At 24.8% G+C, this 22799-nt stretch overlaps 1 protein-coding gene across 4 annotated transcripts in view; it reads left to right on the top strand.

The window, feature by feature from the left end:
* Positions 1-22799, top strand: part of LOC118441422 (neprilysin-1) — a 95773-nt gene that overhangs the window by 19846 nt on the left and 53128 nt on the right. For all 4 annotated transcript variants that reach the window (XM_085660281.1, XM_085660278.1, XM_085660279.1 and 1 more), the window contains one exon: positions 12977-13084. In XM_085660281.1, the coding sequence (XP_085516407.1) occupies positions 12977-13084 (108 nt within the window). The remainder of the gene's footprint in view (positions 1-12976; positions 13085-22799) is intronic.

Genomic DNA, 22799 nt, shown 5'->3' with positions numbered 1-22799 from the left:
ATATATATGTACATATGTAAGTATGTTCATATGTATTTTCGTCTTTGTTTCTAACAATTTATGTAATTAATTGTTATTTTTTTCTTTTCATTTTTTTTTCATTTTTTAAGTTTATTTATGTTTCAGAAAATTTTCGAATGTTGCTTTTATTTTATTTTATTTTATTTTTGTTTTCATTATATTCATTACATTATATTAATCGTATCGATTGTATTAATGAGAAGTATCGTTTGGTTTCTTTTTTTTTTTTTTTTTTTTTAATGATATAAATTTAGATATTTATTAAAGAATACGATGGTGTGATTTTGTTGTTTTCATTGTCAAGAATTGTTGGAATTATTTTTGACAGAAATTCTTATCGTTGTATCAATAATGTTATTGTGATTTGTCGTTGATATTAATTTTATTATTTCTATTATTATTATTATTATTTTTTCTTTTTTTTTTTCATTGTTACAGTTCGTATTATAATCAATAATTATTAAAATCGTTTAAGAATTATCATTAGTAATGATATTACAGTTTTATTTATTTATTTTTTTTTTATATATATATATGTTTCTTTTTTATATTTTTGTTATTAATTTTATCGATTATATTAACTTCATGTTGATAACATAATTACATATACAATTGCAATATTTTATTATTTAAGTTTAAATGTATCATTTATACATGTATATAATACATATGTACCTATGATATATTTTATATTCTTATATAAGTTAATAATATCGTTAAGCAATTATTTTTTGTTTTAACAATTTTAAAATGAAAATTTCTTTATAATAAAGGGAATACTATTGAAGCTTAATTTGAGGAAATATACGAAGATGAAACTTCAACCGTAATTCTCTTTCAACAGGACGAAGAACCATTAAAAAAGCGTTACTGCTTGTTCTCGCTTCAACTTCTCTTTTTAAAAACTACATCAACTGAATAGAATAGAGGTTTTAGAAACTTTTTGACATTACATGCGAGAAGATCAAATTTTAGAAAGAAATCAAAAAAAAAAAAAAAAGAAAAAAAAGAAAAAAAGAAAAAAAAAACAAAAAGCAGAAAAAAAAAGAAAAGAAAGATCATTTCAAAATGATAAAAGTTCTTCATGGACAAGTTATCACACGTTACTCAATTTTAAACTCATAAAAGTATTTCAACATCATACATTTATATTGTATATTGTATTTTATTGAATTGCTCATTGTTCGAAAAAATTGCAAAGGAAGAGAAAAGAAATGAAACGAGATCAACAATTGTTAATTAAAAAAATTCTTTAGGATTTTTATTTGTTCTTTTTATTAAATTAAATATATATATATATATATATATATATATATATAATTTAATTCTTTATAAATGAAAAGAAATAACAATGAGTAAATTTTATATAGGTCATTCATATATATATATATATACACACGCACGCATACACACACACACACACGATTTTATAGTCACAAGAAAGATTAATCACGATAATAAGTATTTTATTATTATCATTATTATTATTATTATTATTATTATTATTATTATTATTATTATTATTATTATTATTATTATCATTATTATTATTACTATTATTATTATCATTATCATTATTATTATTATTATTATTATTATTATTATTATTATTATTATTATTATTATCATATAGATTTTATTTTCTACGAAATATCTATAGAAATAATAAAAAATAAAAAGTAAAAAGATAATAAATATTAATAAAATGCTTGTATTGTCCCGGGTACATCTCAGTGTAGCGAATCTCAGCGTCATCTTCCGCGTAAACTCATGATATACATCCATCTCTTTCTTTTCTTAAGGTCAATCATTACTTTTTCTTTCTATTTTCTTTTCTTTCTTTTCTCTTTTTTTCTTCTTTTTTTCTTTTTTTTTTCCTTTTTTTTTTTTTTTGTCGAAAAGAAGTAACGAGAAATGAAGTACCTTACTTCACTCTTCCATTTTTTTCTTTTTGTTTTCTTTTTTTTTATTTTCTTTCTTTCTTTTTCTTTTTTTTTTTTTTTTGAATACTTCTCAGAAAAGAAGCACCCCGTTGCAAACTTGAAAAGACTTGAAAAGTCAGTGAATTGAATCTTTACTCTTCTTTTTCAAGTTCATATATACGAATTCATCCAAGAAAAATGTTTAATCCTTTTACTTTATATATATTAATTGTGCATTATGTATATTAAATTTTTGATCTTCTTATTGATTTACGATAACATTTTTCATATTATTTAAAATACAAATATTATTAAATAATATATATATATATATTTATATATATATATAAATGATATATTTTATAAATGATTATAATATATTTTTTTTTATTTCTGATATTTTTTTTCCCTTCTTTATTTTCCGTAAGAAAAATTTTGTATTAATCGTTTTGAACGTATTAATGTATTATTTTATCACGTATAGATATAATTATCGTTTTTAATTTAAATATCGTATTTATTAATGCCAATGACATTGAATGAACGAAGCGAAGTTTTGATACGACGACGTTTATATTTGACATTTTTTTCACAATGAAAAAGATAGTTTAATAATAATGAAATAATGTTAAACGATAATGAAATTAACGAAATAATAATTGGATAAAAAGGATCAATAATGAAATATATTTTTATTATAAGAACAATTAGCATATATCATACGGTATGAAATTAAAAGATTAACATTAAAGAAACCATCAATTTTGACAGTTCTGTCACTGAAAATGACAAGATTGATTGAATTTTAGCGGAAGGGATGTTAAACGTGAGAGGATATCTCGGTTTAACCACAATCATCGTCATGGTCAGGAATACACATATACACAAAGAAAACCGCAACGCATATAACCACAAACCTAAACGCATATCAAGCTTTTCTTCTCACGTTTACTATATATATATATATATATATATATATATATATATATATATATATATATATATGTATATATATATACAACACATAACGCACATACGTATATATATCATATACATATGTATATATGTATATATACAAATATGTTATTCAAAGATAAGAATACATTGTTATAAAGATCGATGTCATTCGGCGTTAAAAACGATATCGGACATCATCGAGAAGAGTAAAAATGGCGGACGATCGATAGACCCACACGGGAGCTTTTACATCGGCAAAAATTCAATCGTGCTATTTTTAAACTCAAGTATGACATAGTTGTGTGCATATATATATATATATATATATATATATATATATATATATATATTAAAAGTATTGCAAGTAAAATCATTGATTTTGTACATGAAAAACCATCACGGCGGTTGATTATTTTTTGTCACTTAACGTAAAAATAATATAAAAATAATAGTAATAGTAATAATAATAATAATGATAATAATAAAAAGGAGATAATGTTCCGAAATTGCTCTTTAAATGGAGGAATAAGTATCGTAGAGGGATGACATTATCGAGCGGAAAATAGAAAGATTTATTTCAACTGCAAAAATGTCTTTTCTCTCTTTTCTAATAGGATTTCTCTATCTTTTATGGCACATTTCGTGTCTTCGAACATTCACATACACTATGTATTACTGTATTACGTATATCTACGTATTACGGGATAATAGTACGCTAGAATGGTATTTCATGTATCGTGGAATATCGTTGAGTAACCAGATCATGCTTTGTTGCTATGAATGTACTCATAGAGATATATATCTTTATGGTGTTGTAGGATGATCGTGATTTATACTATCAACGTTTTGCTCTGTTAATGTTACCAACGTATCAGAAAAACTATACGAATGGATAGTTTAATATCTATTATTCTTGTGTGTTTATCATATCTATTCATTATTTAAAATAAACAATCCTCATTTCCTTTTTTCCGTGTATAGGTCTGTGTATGTGTGTGTGTTTTTTTTTGCTTATTAATAATACGTATAACGATAGATCAAATTTATGTTGGTTTTTGATTTTTACAATTCGTCATTAATAATATATATCATTTAGAATTCGAATAACTTCGAATAACTTTTAAATTATAATATTAATTTGTTTAATATTGATAAGTCAATTTTTTATGTATTTTTATTTTTCTCTTTTTTCTTTTTTCCATCGTTTCATTTAACAAATTTCGATACTAATTAGAATAATAAATGTCGAAGTAAAGTCAATTCTTTTTTTTTTTTTTATTTATCTTATAATACATAAAAAAAAAACTCGTAGAAAATTTTCTTAAATACTTTCGTGATCTACTTTGTAATAAGATTGGAGTGAGAAGATATACTTTGGTCTTTTTTCTTTTTTTTTTTTTCTTTTTTTGTCTCTTAAGTTTCAAGTTAGTAAAATAAAAATTGAAAAGATTTAGGGGAAAAAAAAAGGACGGATCTTTTTTCGACTTTGGTCGTTGAAACTTGCAAGTAAGTTTGCTAACGACAATAGAATCGTTCACTTGGTCGGTTTCATGTCTTCACGAGTTTAACAAAAAGATTGTAACTGGTTGTACGTGCATTTAAAGACGGAAAGACGAGAAATCCAGAGTCATTAGCAACTTCCTGACAACCGTTGTTGCATCGTTACTATCTTCCTTGAAATGTTTAGTGCAATTGAAAGAAAGATGCACTTACTCGTATGCGATTGAAACGACGAAAGAGAAAGAGAGAAGAGAGAAAGAGAGGGGCGGGGGAGAAAGAGAGAAATCAAGAAAAAAAGGAAACAGAAAAGATAAAAAAGATAGTTTTATTGCCAGTGGAAAAAGAGTTCGATAAAAATAAAGAATACTCGAGTATCTTACGAAAACAGTTGATAATAAAATTTATTAGACGAGATAAAAATATATTTATCATTTAATTTTATCATTTCAATGAATAAAACAAAAAGCTATATAATAATACGTATACAAAATAAAGAAAATTTGAGTTTGTCGTTAATTAGTTAATTAATGATAAAAAATATTAAACGACGTTAATATAATATCTCATCTAATTCTATCATTTTTAATTGGGAAAAAGATACGTAAATACATAAATACATAAGTACATACATATGTACGTACATGTGTTGTATTTTATCTTTGTTTAATTGACATGAAACCAAGAAGGACAAAGAAAGACAGGGACAAATAGACGAGAATGAGAAAGTCGACATCACCGCGATCTTCCATTTCACATTTCTCTGTAGAAATGAAACAAAGGTGCAAACGTCGACAACTGAAGTAGTTAGAGAGAATAGTTTGAAGGCGTTATTCTACAATAGCTATTTTGGCTCTTACTCTTTCTCTTTCTTTCTTTCTTTCTCTCTTTCTTTCTTTCTCTCTCTCTTTCTCTCTCTCTCTTTTCTTTTTTCTATCTTATTCTTTCTTTAGAAACGCCTAAAAGTTTCAATCAACCTAAGTTGCCAAGTTTGTAAGACTAGGCGAGTGCAAGCATTTGGATAGTCGAGATGAAAAGTTTTCGAGTGTTTGAAAATATTTACATAATACTTGTTGGACAAAGAAAGTAAAGGTTAATTTTCAAAATCTAGTTTGTTGGATTATTTGGATATCTAAAAAAAAAAAAAAAAAAAAAACAAAGAAAAAAAAAAGAAAAAATAAGATTTTTATATATATTTAGAACAATAACATTATCATTTACCATAATGCAGTAACATTATTATCAATTCTATTATCATTTTTATTTTGCGAAATTAATAATAATAAAATTAATAATATGTTTATTTTTATTTGTTTATATATTTATATGACTAATATCAATTAATCTAACATTATATTTACTATTAATTACGATTTAATCGAATTAAAGTAGTTCCTTAAATATTAATAATTATATAATAATTATATAATAATTATATAATAATAATATAAAAATTATAAAAGTAAAATATGATTCTTATATATTTTCTGAGTATTAATTTAAATAACTAGAGAGAGTAGAAGAAAAAAAAAACAGAATTATGAGAACTATGAAAATATCGAGGTTATTTTTTCTATGTAATTTATTATATTTGTGATGTTTTTTTTTTTTTTAATTTTCTTTTTATTTATTGAAACAGATTCAAATCAATTTATTATCTTAACATTAACGTCAACATTAACGTTAACATTATTATCTTAACAATTATAAGCTTAACATTAAATTACTTCATTAAAATGACTTAATAAATTACTTACATTAAAATATTTCATTAGACTTTTTTTTTCAAAATGTATAAAAATCGTCGATAGTTATTTAAAGTGAGAATAAAAGTATATTGTAAAACATGATAGCTATACGCATTATATTTTTTTATGTACGAGAACGTATGTATGTACAAGTTTTCGTATATATCGATCATTAGAAACATAGCAAAGAATTGTTCGTGATATGCAATCGTCATGCGGCGTCTTAGGATTAACATTAACTTGTCATTTTATGTACATATACAATACATATATTGTTCAAACATGATTGCATATGACGAACTTATGCGTACACGTACATTAACATATCTTACTTATTTCTGCACGCTATCAACTTAGAACACGGCTATTTCATAAACATAATTTTCTCTTTTACTTCTCCTTCGAAACTCGAACGCGTCCTCGGAATAATAAATGTTCTTTTTCTTTTTACAAAAATACAGTTAGTCTCGTTAAAGAAAAGAATTATTTTATTCCTTTTTATACCACATGATATTCCTGTATCGTTCTTTTTTCTTTCTTTTTTTTTTTAAAGATTTTCCTTTCTTCTGTTTTGTAATTCAAATTTTTTATTTTAAATATGACTTCCTTATTTATCGATTTATTTCTATCGTGATAATTTATATTATAATTGTTGTGATTTATTTGTTATACAGAGTATTTATTTATTTGTTTGTTAGATTTAATAGAAAGTTATTTATTTATTGTACAGGGCAATTGTTCCTAGTCGGAGTTGAAAGTTCTAAAATCTAGAAAAAAAATTAATCTGGTAAATGTCGAATAAGAGTAATTGATTTTTAAAATAATCTAGGAATTTTGCGGCTCTAATTTAACCAAATAATAAATCAATTATATAAATTACTTATTAATTTATGTAATATTATAAATCGGAGTCTCAGTTTGAATTTTTTTTTGACAAAATACATTAATTTATTTCGTAAGAATTTGTTTATAACAAATTGTTTATAATAAATTGTTAATTAATTATTAACAATATATTGAAAAAATAGAGAAAATTCTGCCCTTTAAAATGATATTTGATTCAAGTCTCTATGACTTTTAGTCAGGGAGATATTGCCATGTAAATGCAGAACGTGGTTTACTAATAATGTAAAACAAAAATTGTTTGTTCGATAAAAAACTAATTTGTTTATTAATTATTTATTAATTTATGTCATTTTAAAAATCGGAAACGCAATCTAAATCTTCTTTTATTTTTGACAAAATAAGATGAATATATTTCGTAAAAATTTATTTATAAAAATTGTTTATAACAAATTGTTAATTAATTATTAACAATATGTTGAAAAAATAAAGAAAATTCTGCCCTTTAAAATGATATTTGATTCAAGTCTTTATGATTTTTAGTTTCGGAAATATTCTCATTTAAAAAAAGACATTTACGTTGACCCACTAACTTCGTAATTTCATTCGAATTAACTTGGTGACATACTGACCTACATAAATTCTGAGAATTTACGCGGCCTACTACTACTACTACTACTATTACTACGAACAGCTGTACTATGTGAATTATGAATGGAAATCTTTCGAAAGCGATATCTTCGGAACGAAAAGTCGTAGAGACTTGAAACAAACGCCATTTTCAAAAATTTTTTATTCTTTATTTATTTAAATATTGCAATAATGTCGTTATAATGAAATCGATTTTGTTAATAATTTTAAAAATTGAATTTTTTCTTTTCCCTTCGTAATAAGAAGATAATTACAATGAAATCATTAATAAATTTTCATTATAATTATATTTGGAGATTATTAAATATTACGATTAAATATTTATGTAAATTTTATTTTGTTTATTTAAAAAAAATCTATTATTAATCATCAGTGTACGAAATTGAAAGATCGAAAACTCGGATTATTTTTCTTTCCTAATAAAGACATAATTATGATGAAATTGTTTAAATTTTTACTTCAATAGTAAAAATTTTATTTTATTTATTAAAAATAAGGTATAAAAGATCTATAGATAATCGATAATATACGTAATTGAATGATCGAAAATTCGAAAGATGTTCTTTTCGTAATTAGAATTTTGTGCTTACCATGGATTTATTCAGCACTTATTTCGTACTTACCTTATTATGTTCACTTATATACTATTATGTTACTTAACCAAAAAATAATAATGCATGGTAAGCTAAGTAATCATAACTTTTTTATTACCACACTTACATTTTATTCCTATCTCCATAAAAATAGTTAAAGCGATGTACATTGTATGAACGTTTTACAATATTTTGCTTGTAATATTTAGCTTTATAGTAAAAAGAAAAGAACGAAAGTTATAAATATAATAGTTTGGTATAATTTCCGGAAGACGGCGGCTAAGTTTTGTTACCGTCATTATGAATAAACGCTCGTTTACTCATATCCGAATGGTCTGTCCTCGTTCGCGAGAATGCCTTTAAAGAAAGGAAGAGAAAAACAGAGAGAAAGAGAGAAGGAGAGAGAGAGAGAAGGAGATAGAGAAAGAGAGAGAGAGAGAGAGAGAGAGAGAGACAGGAGAGAGAGAGAAGAAAGAAAGAAAGAAAGAAAGAAAGAATGAGTTGTTTTATCATCGTCATTTTTTCAATGTTCCGTAGAAAAGACCAAATTCAACGAAACAATTTTTTTTTCTTCAGATAATGTTTTACTTTTCTTATGCTACTTTAGTTCCATTTAGAAATCACGTCTATTGTTAACATCATTATCATTAATATCATTGTTATTATTATTGTATTATTATTATGTTATTAATTATTTCCCTTGATCATTTTTATTATTTTTATTATCAATTTTATTATTAATTTTTTAATAAGCACTTTTATCGAATAGAATTTAAAAAAGTACAATTGATTTAAGACTGATCATATTATTGATACACATTTCAGAATTTATATTTTAAGAATTAATTTAAATGTCTATCTGTCTATTCTATTCTCTCTCTCTCTCTCTCTCTCTCTCTCTCTCTCTCTCTCTCTCTCTCTCTCTCTCTCTCTCTCTCTCTCTCTCTCTGTGTGTGTGTGTGTGTGTGTGTGTGTTTGTGTGTATTAAATATAAATCCATGTAATTTTATATTTTTTATTATCTCGATTTAAAGAAAACTCAAACAATACTATAGTTCGTTCGATTCGTCAATTTTTAAGCTCGTTACATTTCATTGGAAAATATGTAGACAAATAGATTGTCCTGATCGATGTGATCGCTACGTTCGTGTGTCCTCTATGATCTTCTATTCTTTTTGTTTTGTTTTTAAATATGTCAGTCACTGGCAGATCGTAGCAGAGTTAACATCGTTCGAAACTAACGTCTATAACGTACACACATAAATCCTTTTTCCTTTTAAAATATTAAGTAAGTTTTTTTCCTTTCCTTTAAGGGAATTTTTACATTTAATCATATTATTTTCTTTATTACGATTAATTAATCTATCACGTTATTATTTAATATATTATGAATTATTTAAACGTATAATCATTGTAAAATTTCTTTATTTAATTAATTAATCAATAATAAGATAAAAATGTCTTTTGTCATTTCGACGAGTTTTTTTTACATTTGAATATTTACAACATAAATTTGTACATGTATAATTAAATTAATGATTATGAACGTTTTGTCAATGATAAAAAATATACATTTTTACAAATCGTATAGTTTTAATTGTATTGTTATTTGTCAAACTGATACGTATAATTTAAACAATTATATCAATTTTTCTTGCGAAATTTAATACATAATTAAATAATTATAAATATATATATATATATGTATATATTATTTAATACATAATTAAATAATTATACATTATATATATATGTATGTATATATTATAATGTAAATTAAATTAAATTCCATTAGCTAATATTATATATAATAATTCTACGAATACGTACATACATTTAAAGGTTCAAGAATAAAATATCAATATTGTTATAATAATTATTTAACGATCTAATGCAATTAATTTAATTGGAACTCTTGGAATAAATAACGATTCTGTTTAACGTGATGTTACGTACAAACAAGATATGTCTATGTATATAGAATACTTTGCTAATGTGAGAGCAAATAAAGAGAGCCATAATAAAGTCTTGTATTACTGACGTAAAAAGTATTCCCGAGATATAAAAATGAAAAAAGAAAAGAAAAAAAAAAAAGAAAAAAAAACGAAGAAAAAGGAACAGATGGAGACGAAGACGAAGATGAAGACGAAAGGAATGAAAATTTCGTAAATAAAAGAGAAGAAACTATGGCATAGCATAGCATAGCATAGTATAGCAAAGCATAGTATAGCATAGCATAGTATAGCATAGCAAAGTGTAGTAGTTGGTAGTTGAATAAATTGATGAGTTCGTCGTGAAGCTAGATTTAAGAACCATAGTACATAAGATACACGGGGCTAAAGGACGAATCAAGTACTCTTGCTTGTCCGTACTATAAATAATTCACGTTAATCGATATATCTTACACGTAGGGCTAGAATATATATATATATATATATATATATATATATATATACATATGCATATAGATATACATATAGATATCATATAGATATACATATAGATATCATATAGGTATACATATAGATCTACATATCTATATAGATATATAAATACATATATATATATTGTATATATGTATACGTTTATATGCATAAGAATGTATGTGATATTCTCAATGTTCTACGATAGATCTCGTCGTGTTCCACATACGAATCTCCTTGTATTCCTCTTTCTCTCTCTCTCTCTCTCTCTCTCTCTTTCTCTCATTCTCTCTCATTCTCTTCCTCTCTGTGTACTGTTCTCATTGAACATCGAAAAGCTAGGAACGAAACGATCTAACGTTCCGTAGAGTTACATATGTACGTTCTCTCTCTTTCTCTCTCTTTCTCTCTCTTTCTCTCTCTTTCTCTCTCTCTCTCTCTCTCTCTCTCTCTCTCTCTCTCTCTCTCTCTGTGGGTTACACACTTTACCTTTGGAAAAGATGTTCTATCTGTTACCTTTTGTCTGTGTTGTTACCTTCAGTCAGACTTTGTAAAGGTTCTTATTCAAAAGGATATATATCGGAAAAGACAGAAGCAACATTTCAAGCAACAATCAACATTTGTTTTATCTGAGGTTTTCATATTATACTACTACTTGTTTCTATCGACTATTTTTGAATGTTTCTATTTTTAAAGAGCTTTCGTCGATATATACATACGTACATACATAGATACATACTTAGATATATATATATATATATATATATATATATGTATATATATACATAAATGCATACATACATAAGTAATACTTTTGTTATTCCATGTAGGATGTGTAGGAGTTTATTGAGGGAAATATTGAAATCAATGGCTCTATACAAGTTCTTTTGGCGATTGAAGTAGCTTTCTTTTTGATGATTTGTTCTTCTCTTTCTTCTTCTTCTTCTTCTTCTTTTTTTTGATTTTTTTTTCTTTTTTTCTTTTCATTAGTGGTAATCATTGATAAGTAGGTTGTTCAGTGAACATCACGAACGATGAAGCCCTAATTTTAAATGATAAGCCTTTAGTTAAGTTTAAGTTTTTTTTCTCTCGAGTCACGGTTCATGGATCATGGTTCACGATCAAGGATCACAATCACGGAACAAAAGTACCAGAATGAACATGAACATGATCATGGATAAGGGTAAGGGCAAAGGGTAAGAGCAAGGGTCACGGTAAATTTATTATTTTAATAGGTTTTCCAAGAATTTAAGTTGTCAAATGTAATTAATAATCCTGTCGTAAAAGATTTGACTAATCGGCGTTGACATGAAAAATTTATTTTGATAGAACAAAGGAGAATAGTATTGTTACATTTTATTTATACCTATTTTGAATGCGAATCTATTAATTCAAATTAGTGTTAATTGATATTAATGATATTATGAGATACCTATTTGTGTGCACGTGTGTGTGTGTGTGTGTATACACGCGTACGCGAAGTTTGTGTTTGTATATGAATGACAATTGATGATTATTTAAAAAAAAAAAAAAAAAAGATCCTTTTATTATATAGTAAGTCGATCAATTTTCTGCAATGAGCATTAAATTCTTATTGTAAAAATTTAATTTAAAATGATATAGAAAAATATTCGTAGTTGAGATTAATACATTATTGCAAATAATTTATTGTTATGATATTAAATTTTTTAATAAAATTTTAATGAAATTTTAATGAAATTTTCTATTAAACAATTTAATATATATATATATATATATATATATATATATATAATATAATACTTTTTTAATAAAAGTACGAAATGTTTGATCTATTATTTGGTAATCCATCAGACAATGTTGAGATATAAATTGATTTAAAATTTAAGATTTAGAATTTAAAAAAGAAAAAGAGAAAGAGAGAGAGAGATAGTATATATAGAATCAATAATCAATATACGATTATTTATTGAATTCATTAGTTTTCATTGATTCGTTAGCAAACATGAGAAAATAAGATTTTCATGAGCATTCATTTTTTGTGATCATTAATATTTTCAAAACAATCATATCAAAATTTTATTTACGATTGTATCGTCAGATTTGTTGATATTAATTGATTAATTAATCAAATAACAAAAAAAAAAAAAAATAAAAAATAAAAAAAAAAATAATTCTTATTAATCATAAATATTATTATAAATATTATTAACAATTTTTCTTCATGATTTTGTATCGTTAGATCGATATAGAAAATTTGATTAACTAATTCCAATTTATTCTATTTTTTTTTCTTTTTTTTTTCTTTTTTTTTTTTTTTTTTCTTTTTTATTTTATTTCAGAAATGTTAATAAACGAAACCGGTCGGATGGTTGGTGTCTTCGAGAAGCTGGGTCATTTCTACGTTAGTTGTCTTGGGTTCAAGGAGAAGCCTGTCAACTTTACACCTGGTAAGTCGATATTCGAAAGATATCTTTATCGTCGTTCTCTTCGAAAACGATAATGAAGAATCTTGGTAAAATCATCATAGTAGAACTATATAGAAATAAGTGGTTGGAGAGAATTGAGGAAGCGAACGTCGTCGCTGGTATGAGAAAAACGTTTATCTACTTTCTAGTTAAAACGTTTTTGTTATCATCTCTCGCAGTGATAATATGAAAACTTCAGTTGATATTTTTCTCAAATTTATTTTCTATTTAGATCGCATCGAAAACTCATAGAATAATTAATAATTCAGAATAAATTAAGATTTATTTATTTATTAATTTTTATATAGGTTTTTGTACGGATTGAAAATAATTCTCAGTATTATCAGAAATAAATATTAAAAAGTTCATGAGGTTTTCAAAATCATATTTTTTTTTCTTTTTTTTTTTTTATGTTATTAAATCGTTAATCTTTGGAACAATATAAAAATAATAATTACAAAATTTTTATAAGTATTTAAAAATTGTTTTTATTTTTGAAATTATTAGAAATAATATTTAGAAATTATACAATTATTTGAATCGTCTATATTATTAATCATTATAGCAATGAAAAATTTCGTAGATATTTTAAATAATGAATTTCTAAATGTTTTAATAACAATAAGAATAATTAAAAATTATAATATTAGAAATTTTTATTAATAATCAATAAACATTTTCTACATTTAAGTATTTTATATTTGCAACATCGATGACTATCTAAAAATCTATTAATTACATTAATTGCTATTCGTCAAAATTTTTATATCATTAATATTAATATCTTTAAATATTTTTATCATATTATATCATATTAACGTAAAACTTTAATTAGCACGTGCAAATCTAAAATATTATAATACGAAATACGTAATCGGAATATTGCTATCTAAAATAAACGTTGAGAGGTATTTCCTTCGTCTTTTCGAAATTATATTTACATTGATGATCGATCGATCATGTGCATTATTTATGTGTCGATAGTACGTGAGCTGTGCATACGGTCAGAAAGCAAGCACGTCTGCTAGTCAGTAACCGTCTAAGGTTTCAGAACTATGATGGATGTGATAGAGGAATCCACCTATTTCGTATAAAAGATAAACTACTATGTTTTATTTATTCAAATGTGTATATATATATATATATATATTCACATATATATAAAGTAACATGCAAAAGTCCGAGTAAAGAAATATGTAATAAATGTTATGTTATTTATTAATGAATTATGAAATGAAAAAAAAAAAGAAAAAATTGTTTTTATTTTTTTTTTATTTCTTAAATTGAAAAATTAAACTTATGCACTTTTTTCTCTCTTTTTGTATCTTTAATATAATATAATATTTACTTATCATTAGTATAATATTTTTAAAGAAAAATATTAAATTATTCGAATAATATATTTTGTATTAATTTTTAATCAATATTTAATGAACGAATTTAACTTTTGCATGTATTTTTTCTTTTTTTTTTTCTTTTGCTTTTTGCATGTTATCTAAAAGGGTACGAATGTTAATGGATACAAATCGAAATGTGATGCATCGAATATTTTTATTTAAATCATGATTAATTGATATTTCTTGATATGAACGGAGTTTTATGATATACATTAAAAAAAAAGATTTTATTTTTTTATTTTTTTCAATTGAACAAAAAACAAATTAATTAACATTTTAATGAGATTTATGAATGAAAAAAGAAAAAGAACGTGGAAAATATTTCCAAATCATAAGAAATTAAAGTTTAAATCCGAAAATTTGTAAACTTTACTAGCCTTTTGGTAAGATCGATAACTTCTTAAGCTACTTTTGAGCATTTTCTAGTCAAGGAATAAGAAGAAGAAGAAGAAGAAAAAGAGAGAAGAAGAGAGAATAAGAGGAGATCGTGTGACTCCGACTAATAGCTTGACCTTGGCTGAGTCATAGAAAGTTACCTTCTAGCGATCGATAACACAGAAACTTCTGTTTTCCAACCCCTTTCTAGTAGCCCTTTAAGCATCCACCCTCGTTTAAATCCTTTCGTAGTTTACGTTTCATCATAAAAAAGTGAAGAGCTCTATTTACCTATCCTTCATCCTGCATTCACTTTCAAAATTTCTAAAAATTCGAAATAGTTTCTTTTCTTTTTTTTTTCTTTTTCTCTTTTTCTCTTTTTTCTTTCGCAACAACATTCACGTCATATTCAGTTACAGGGCGTCCCAAAAGATATGACCCATATTTTAAAAGCGTATCGGTATCCCATAGTGCAACTTTTTAATAACAACTTAATATTTGTGAAGAGAAAATGAAAAAAAAAAAAAAAGGAAAACAACTAAAAAAGAGAAAAGTAAAATCACAAACGCAGTTGGTCATGACGGTCATTGGTTTTTATTAAAAAGTTATTCCATAGGGTTCCCTCGATACACTCCTGAAGTATGGGTCATTTTACCGACACCATGTATATATTTCATTGTTTTCTTTTTTTTTATCATTTTTCCTTTTTTTTTTTTTTTTTTTCTTTTTTTTAATCATTTTGGAAGTTATATCTTTTTTAATTTTAATTTAAATATATATATACATATATTAATTAAGTATTAATTTTAATATATATGAACAATTTTATAGAATATTAATTGATGCTTTTGATAATAAATGAATTTTATAATTTTGAAATGAATAAAACGAAAAAAAAAGAAACAAAAGAAGAAACTCATTTATATTTCATCACATGAAATTTTTATTTACTTTCATGTGTTACTATATAATCACATTGTTTATTTTTATATGTATGTATATTTAATCTAACGTATTCTTTTGTGCGTTTGCCAATGTTATTAAATTGTATCATTTTATTTTTCACATAATATTTTATCAATATAATATATAATTCTTTTTATATATAGATACATTACAAATAAATATATCAAATTGTATCAATAATTGCGAAAATTACATCTCTCTCTTTCTCTCTCTTTTTTTCTCTTTCTTTCTCTTTCTTTCTCTTTCCTACCTTCCTTCCTTCCTTCCTTCCTTTTCTTTTTCCAATTTTTCTTTTCTTTTCTTTTTTTCTTCTTTTTTCCTTTTTTTTCCCCTAATTATTAAGATTTCAACATACAAAAAAATCCGCAAATGTGAGTCGCTGTAAACGACAAGAGAAATAATAGCAGGTAATTAAAGCTTTTGAAGATGATTACCGACGAGTCGATTCCGATGATTCAGTCCTTCGAAGATAAAAATAGGTTCGGTCCAATAAATTGAGTCCAATGAGAGAGATTTCGAAGGAAAGTATCGAAAGGCAAGAAAAGATGATGGGAGAGAAGGTTGATTCGAGAAGGATGAGAGAGTTTGGAGAATAAGGGAGGTGAAAGGATGAGGGGATAAAAAAGGGTTTTTCTCGTTGTTCAACCCTTTTATTCGTGAAACTTTATGCGTTCATTTTCGATCGAGATGAGGGGTGAAAATTGTAGGGGTCTTTTGGTGGTTTTGTGTAGCGGTTACGAACTATGTGCCTTTTTCGTTGCACTGATTTGCATTCTGTGAAATCCTTCTCTTTTCCTCCTTTTATTTGTTTCTCACCATTTCTCTCTCTCTCTCTCTCTCTCTCTTTCTCTCTCTCTCTTTCTCTCTCTCTCTCTCTCTTTCTCTCTCTCTCTCTTTCTTTCTTTAACAGATAGATACTTTTTATCTACAATACATGTATTTCACTTCAACACATTCTCTGGTCAACGTTTTACGACTGTGAGTTACGTCAACGAATAGGTTGAAAGCACAGTGAGGTAAAAACCACATTGGTAAACCTGCTGCCTTTCGTTTTGCTCTCATTTTTTCTCTCTCTCTCTCTCTCCCTCTCTCTCTCTTTCTTTCTCTGTTTTTTTTATCTATCTATCTACCTATATGTATATATATATATATATATATATATATATATATATATATATATACACGCGCATATATATATATATCTTTCTCTTTCTCTCCATTTCTCTCTCTTTCTCTCTCTTTCTCTCTTTCTCTCTCTCTCTTTTTCTTTCTCTCCATTTCTCTCTCAGTTTCCGTCAATCTGTGTGCATGTATATATATACATATACTCCACACAACAGAAAACGATTCTAGTAGCCACAGATCGTTATTGATGCGCATATAACGTTTGGGACATTGAAAATCCCGACGCGAAATCTGCTTTCATGGTTATCAAAAGAAATATTAGACTTTACAATATTTACAGTTTTTTATTTTTTTCTTTTTTTTTCTTTTTTTTTTTTCTTTGTTATTTTTCTATTTCGTGCTTTTTTTTTCAGCTCCTTTGTTTCGTTGGCTAATGGATGATTCTTTTTTATTCTCGTTTTCTTTTATATTTATTTACAATATTTATTTGTTTGTTCATTTTTTTCTGGTTTTTTTTTTGTTTTTTTCCTTTTTAATTGGCGCAAACGCATATCTCGTATATTAGTATGAATTTTAAAATTTATCCGATTTAAAATTTTATTAATCGATGTGTGAAGTGTTTCGTAAAATTATTGATCGGTATAATTGAAATAATTTCATCGATATAAATAATTAAGTTTTTAGATTGTGTCGGTGATTACGTCGTTTTTATTACACATTTATACTTTATTATATATAGTAACTATTTTTATTTAAAATGTTGATCATATGTTTAGACATAATTGAGTTATTAAATAACAACGGAGATTAATCTTTTTGACAATTATAATTAGAAAGATTGCTTGGTTGTACATTTTTTTTTTCTTTTAAATCAAATAAACTAATTAAATATTATGTTTACTGAAGAGTACAGTTAATTTATCTTTCACTAAAATGTATACAACTTTTTGATAGATTTGATAATATTTAGAACAATAGAAAAAGAAAATAGATAGATAATTAACTTCCCTTATTTTTTATTTCATTAAAAATTAAATTTCATTGAATTGCTATTAATACTTTTGACATAATATTTAACGATAAAATTCACAGATAATTATTTAAACGTAAACTATTAATAATGAAATGGATAAAAAATTGTGTACGAAAATTGTGTACAAAAAATATTTACAAATCGTTGACAGTTTTCATTTATAAAGGACATAGCTGTATTTTAACAATAAGAGTAACGACTATAATAATCTCTCTTTTCCTCCTTCTCTCTCTTTCTTTCTTTCTTTCTTTCTCTTCTTCTTTTTCTCTCGAAAAAGCATTCACGATCAATGTCAGTAGTTGTAACGATTTAATAGTCCCGCAAGAGAGGTAAAAATATAGTAAACATATAAAAAGTATTCCTATGTGCGTTATAATTCTTTATAGATGTATCTCTCTCTCTTTTTTATAAAATATCGTTATTTCCAAAAAAAAAAAAAAAAAAATAAAAAAATAAAAAATATAAAAAAAAACAAGAGTATGAAATAAATAATAATAGATAAAAAAATTCAACATATTTTATAAATTTCTAAAAATCAATGCATATGTAATATTAAAAGAAAAAGAAATAGAGAGAGAGAGAGAGAGAGAGAGAGAGAGAGAGAGAGAGAGAGAGAGAGAGAGAGGAAGATAGAGATAAAGAAAAAGAAAGAAACAGAAATACAATAAAAACAAGAAATATTTCTTTAAAATATATATATATATATTTTCTTTTATAAAATAATAAATTATTATTATTCTATAAAAATGTGTATATCTTAGATTCTACAAAAAAGTATAAAATAAATAATAGTTGATTGAAAAAGCGGAAACAAATTTTATAAATCTTTAAAAATCAATTCATAATATAAACATATATATATATATATATATATATATATACTTATTATTTATATTTATATTAACTATAATTAGAGAGAGAGAGAGAGAGAGAGAGAGAGAGAGAGAGAGAGAGAGAGAGAGGAAGATAGAGATAAAGAAAAAGAAAGAAACAGAAATACAATACAAACAAGAAATATTTCTTTAAAATATATATATATTTTTTTTTTATAAAATAATAAATTATTATTATTCTATAAAAATATGTATATTTTAGATTCTACAAAAAAGTATAAAATAAATAATAGTTGATTGAAAAAGCGTAAACAAATTTTATAAATCTTTAAAAATCAATTCATAATATAAACATATATATATATATATATATATACTTATTATTTATATTTATATTAACTATAATTAGAGAGAGAGAGAGAGAGAGAGAGAGAGAGAGAGAGAGAGAGAGAGAGAGAGAGAAAGACGTACATATTTACGCACATACTCCACACACAATATGTTATACGATAACGTAAAAGATAACTAGAGTTCGTTATCGACGAATTAAAAGTTATAAAAGTTCAATTTATCAAGCTATAGAAAGAAGGATCGTTATCGTTCAACATGTTCGTTGAAAAGCCGGAAAGGATCGCATTCGAGAAATCGATCGGATAGCCATATCGTCGTCCTTGTAATCTCCCTTAATTATCACACGATTAATTACAGATCTGTCCTCGTGTCCCGTGAACATGTTAATCCCTTAGGACGGACATTATTATCCTCGTGAGTATCGTATTCGTGTCATTGATCTCGTTTCAGTCTCTGGATACTCGATCCGATCTAAATGTCACCAATGAACCAACCAACTTGTCTTTTATATAGAGTATACATATATATATATATATATATATATATATATATATATATATATCCTATTTGTAATCATTTGTAATCGGAAACAAAGGAAATAATGACTGTTCGTTGCAATTTGCTTAATCGACGATTTAAAAGGTTAGATATTAGATCGAATAAATTAAATTAAATTATCTTTTGATAAAACTTTGTATTATTGTGTTTTAAAAATTGAATTAGACTGTTTTTTTTTTCTTTCTTTCCTTAACAGATTTGAAATGTTTTCACGAAAATGATAATTTCATCATTTACAGGCAGGTATTATTTGTTAAGAGAATTTCTAACGTTAGATATTAAATTTGATAAATTAAATGAATATAATAATAATTAATGGTTATAAAGTATCGTGTATTTTCAATTATATTAGAATTTTATTAGATTTGAAATGTTTTTTTCGGCAAGATAATTTTATTTTTACACTAATTAGATTTTCTTTAAAGGATTTGTAATGTTAGATGATAAATCGTGTAAATTAAATTTGCTTTTTTTTCTTTTTTTTCTTTGTTTTTTTTTATAGGAAAAAAATTGTGCTTTCAATAAGATTAAAATTTATGATGTTAGAGATTAGAAAAATTAATGGGAATAATTCATTAGAGAAAAATGTAATAAGCGTGTTTTTTCTTTTTTTATTTAAGATTAAAATTTCATTAGATTCGAAAGACTTGTATAAAAAGAGGATTATTGTATTTATAAACATTTTCGAATATTTTAGTGAATTAGATTTAAATAGTATTTTTTTGTTAAATTAAGCTTATTACATCTGACGTGTACTTTTTCTAATTTTTCTAATATTTACTTCTTCTTCTTCTTTTTTTCTTTCTTTTATATTTCACAAATACTTTTCGCCATTGTTAATTTACTTATCTTCTTCGTAGAAACTTGATTAATATATAATTAAATAAATAATTAAAATTCGCTCATTTCATATTAACATATATTTGCAAATTAATATTTTCCACGATTAAAATCAACATATTTAATGAAATTAATTAATTGCTCGTACTATTTATTATTCTAATCATATTATAATAAATTTATCAAATTAATTATTTATAATTGAAAAAAAAAAAGAAAGAATGAAAGAAAGAAAGAAAAAGTTAACGCAATTAATCACACGTAATTAACATCACGATCTTGATGAAACTAAATACTCATTATTATTATTATTATTATTAACTTATTATCTTTATTTTAATCAGGAAGAAATACATGCGTGTCTTTTTTTCTGATTAAAATTGGAACAAAAGTTACAATAAATCCTTGTAAAAAAGAGAAAATAAAAAAATGAAAAAGAAAGAAAAGAAAGAAAATAAACAATAAGAAGAAAAGAGAAGAGAAGAAAAGGGATGGGAAGAGAGGAGAGGAGAGGAGAGGAGAACAAAATACGGAACAAAGAAAAAATAGAAAAATTGTTTTCGGCACGAAACTGGTACACGTAATGTAACTATAATGCGATAATTATTCAGGAAGAACGGTACCGAGTATGCTCTCTTCTACTTTGATTTTTCCAGCAATTATTTACTCGGTGAACAACTCATGTGAGTATGCACGCAAACACACATACACACACACACACGCGTACGTATGCACGCAAGCAAGCAAACATAAACACACACACATACACAGACGCATCACTCAGCACACAATAAAACGTCAAGAGAGTTGAATATGAAAGAAAATTCGAGGGAGGAGATGGTCGAACGTGTTATCCGAACGACGATCTGACCTACTTTTTCTTTGGATTCACGTTAACAACCTCTCCCTCTCTTCTTCCCTGATTTTTCTTGCTTTCTTTCTTTCTTTTTATTTGTTTTACTTTTTTTTTTTTTTTCTCTCAGATTGGTCACGAAAATTTTTCTTACGATAAACGTAAAATATATTAGCTCAGTATTTTTAATAATAGTTAATAATAATAATAATTATTATTATTATTGTGAAACAAATGATTATTGTAAAAGTTAATATTGTAATTACTGTTAATCACGAATTCTTAGTATCAATTAAACTCAGTATCAATTAAGAGATTAATTACGAACGTCCGGGAAAAGTTATAAAAGGTAGTAAAAGTTTCACCTTGCGGTGAAAGAAAAACTACTATAGTGTTAAAGCGTGTCCTTATCATGCTTGTACTATTGCTTGAGCTTTCAAGAATCGGAAGTAGTTATATCACAAAGGATGTCAAGGTCACTCAAGAATCACGATTCGACCTAGCCAGAGTCGGATATTTTTTGGTTTCTTAGTGAAGTCGTTTCACTTTATCTCCAAAATCATGACTACTTTCTTCCTCTCTCTTTCTCTCTCTTCCACTTCCTTTCTTCTTCTCTCTTTCTCTCTCTCTCTCTCTCTCTTTCTCTCTCCATATCTTTCTTCCCTTCTTTCTGTCTCTTATTCGTTGTTACTTCCTCGAATATTTTTTTATGATCAATTTTATGGGATTTCGTGAGTTATTTCTATGGGATTTCAATAATCCTAAAAATTATGAATTATTGAATCATTATTTTTATGAGACGTTTATATGCTGTATTAGATAAGATTAATATGTAGAAAAAATAGTTTCTTGATTTGAAAATTATTATAATATAATAAAAAAGAAAATATATAATAATTAAATAAAAAATAAAATATAATAATTATAATATAATAAAAAAAAAAAAATTATGAATTTTTAATCATTTTCAATATTAATAATATTCAATTATTTTTAATTAATAATTTTAACGATAGCGGATGCTTTCGTTTTACTTATTGCATATCGCAAAATTTGAAATAAGTTTTGTTAATTCTCTCTTATTCATTGATTTCTTATTCTTCTACTTAATTTAATTATTATTATTATTATTATCTTCTTTCAGATTATACAATATAAAAACACGTGAACGAGATATGCATAATTAAAATGTTAAAAAAGGATTAAAATCACTACTTATCTACAAATTTTTTTTATGAATTAAATATTGATACCAGTAAATTAACATATGTATATCCAAGGTATAATTAATAACAAGTCATAATTAATTTAAATAAATAAATGTGAAGTTACACGCGATTATCAAAATATCGTTTTCCTTTCTTTT

This window comes from Vespa mandarinia, chromosome 11, assembly GCF_050613455.1.
Source record: "Vespa mandarinia isolate Hongniang chromosome 11, ASM5061345v1, whole genome shotgun sequence".
Lineage (NCBI taxonomy): Eukaryota > Metazoa > Arthropoda > Insecta > Hymenoptera > Vespidae > Vespa > Vespa mandarinia.
This window is presented reverse-complemented; position numbering and strand designations above follow the sequence as displayed.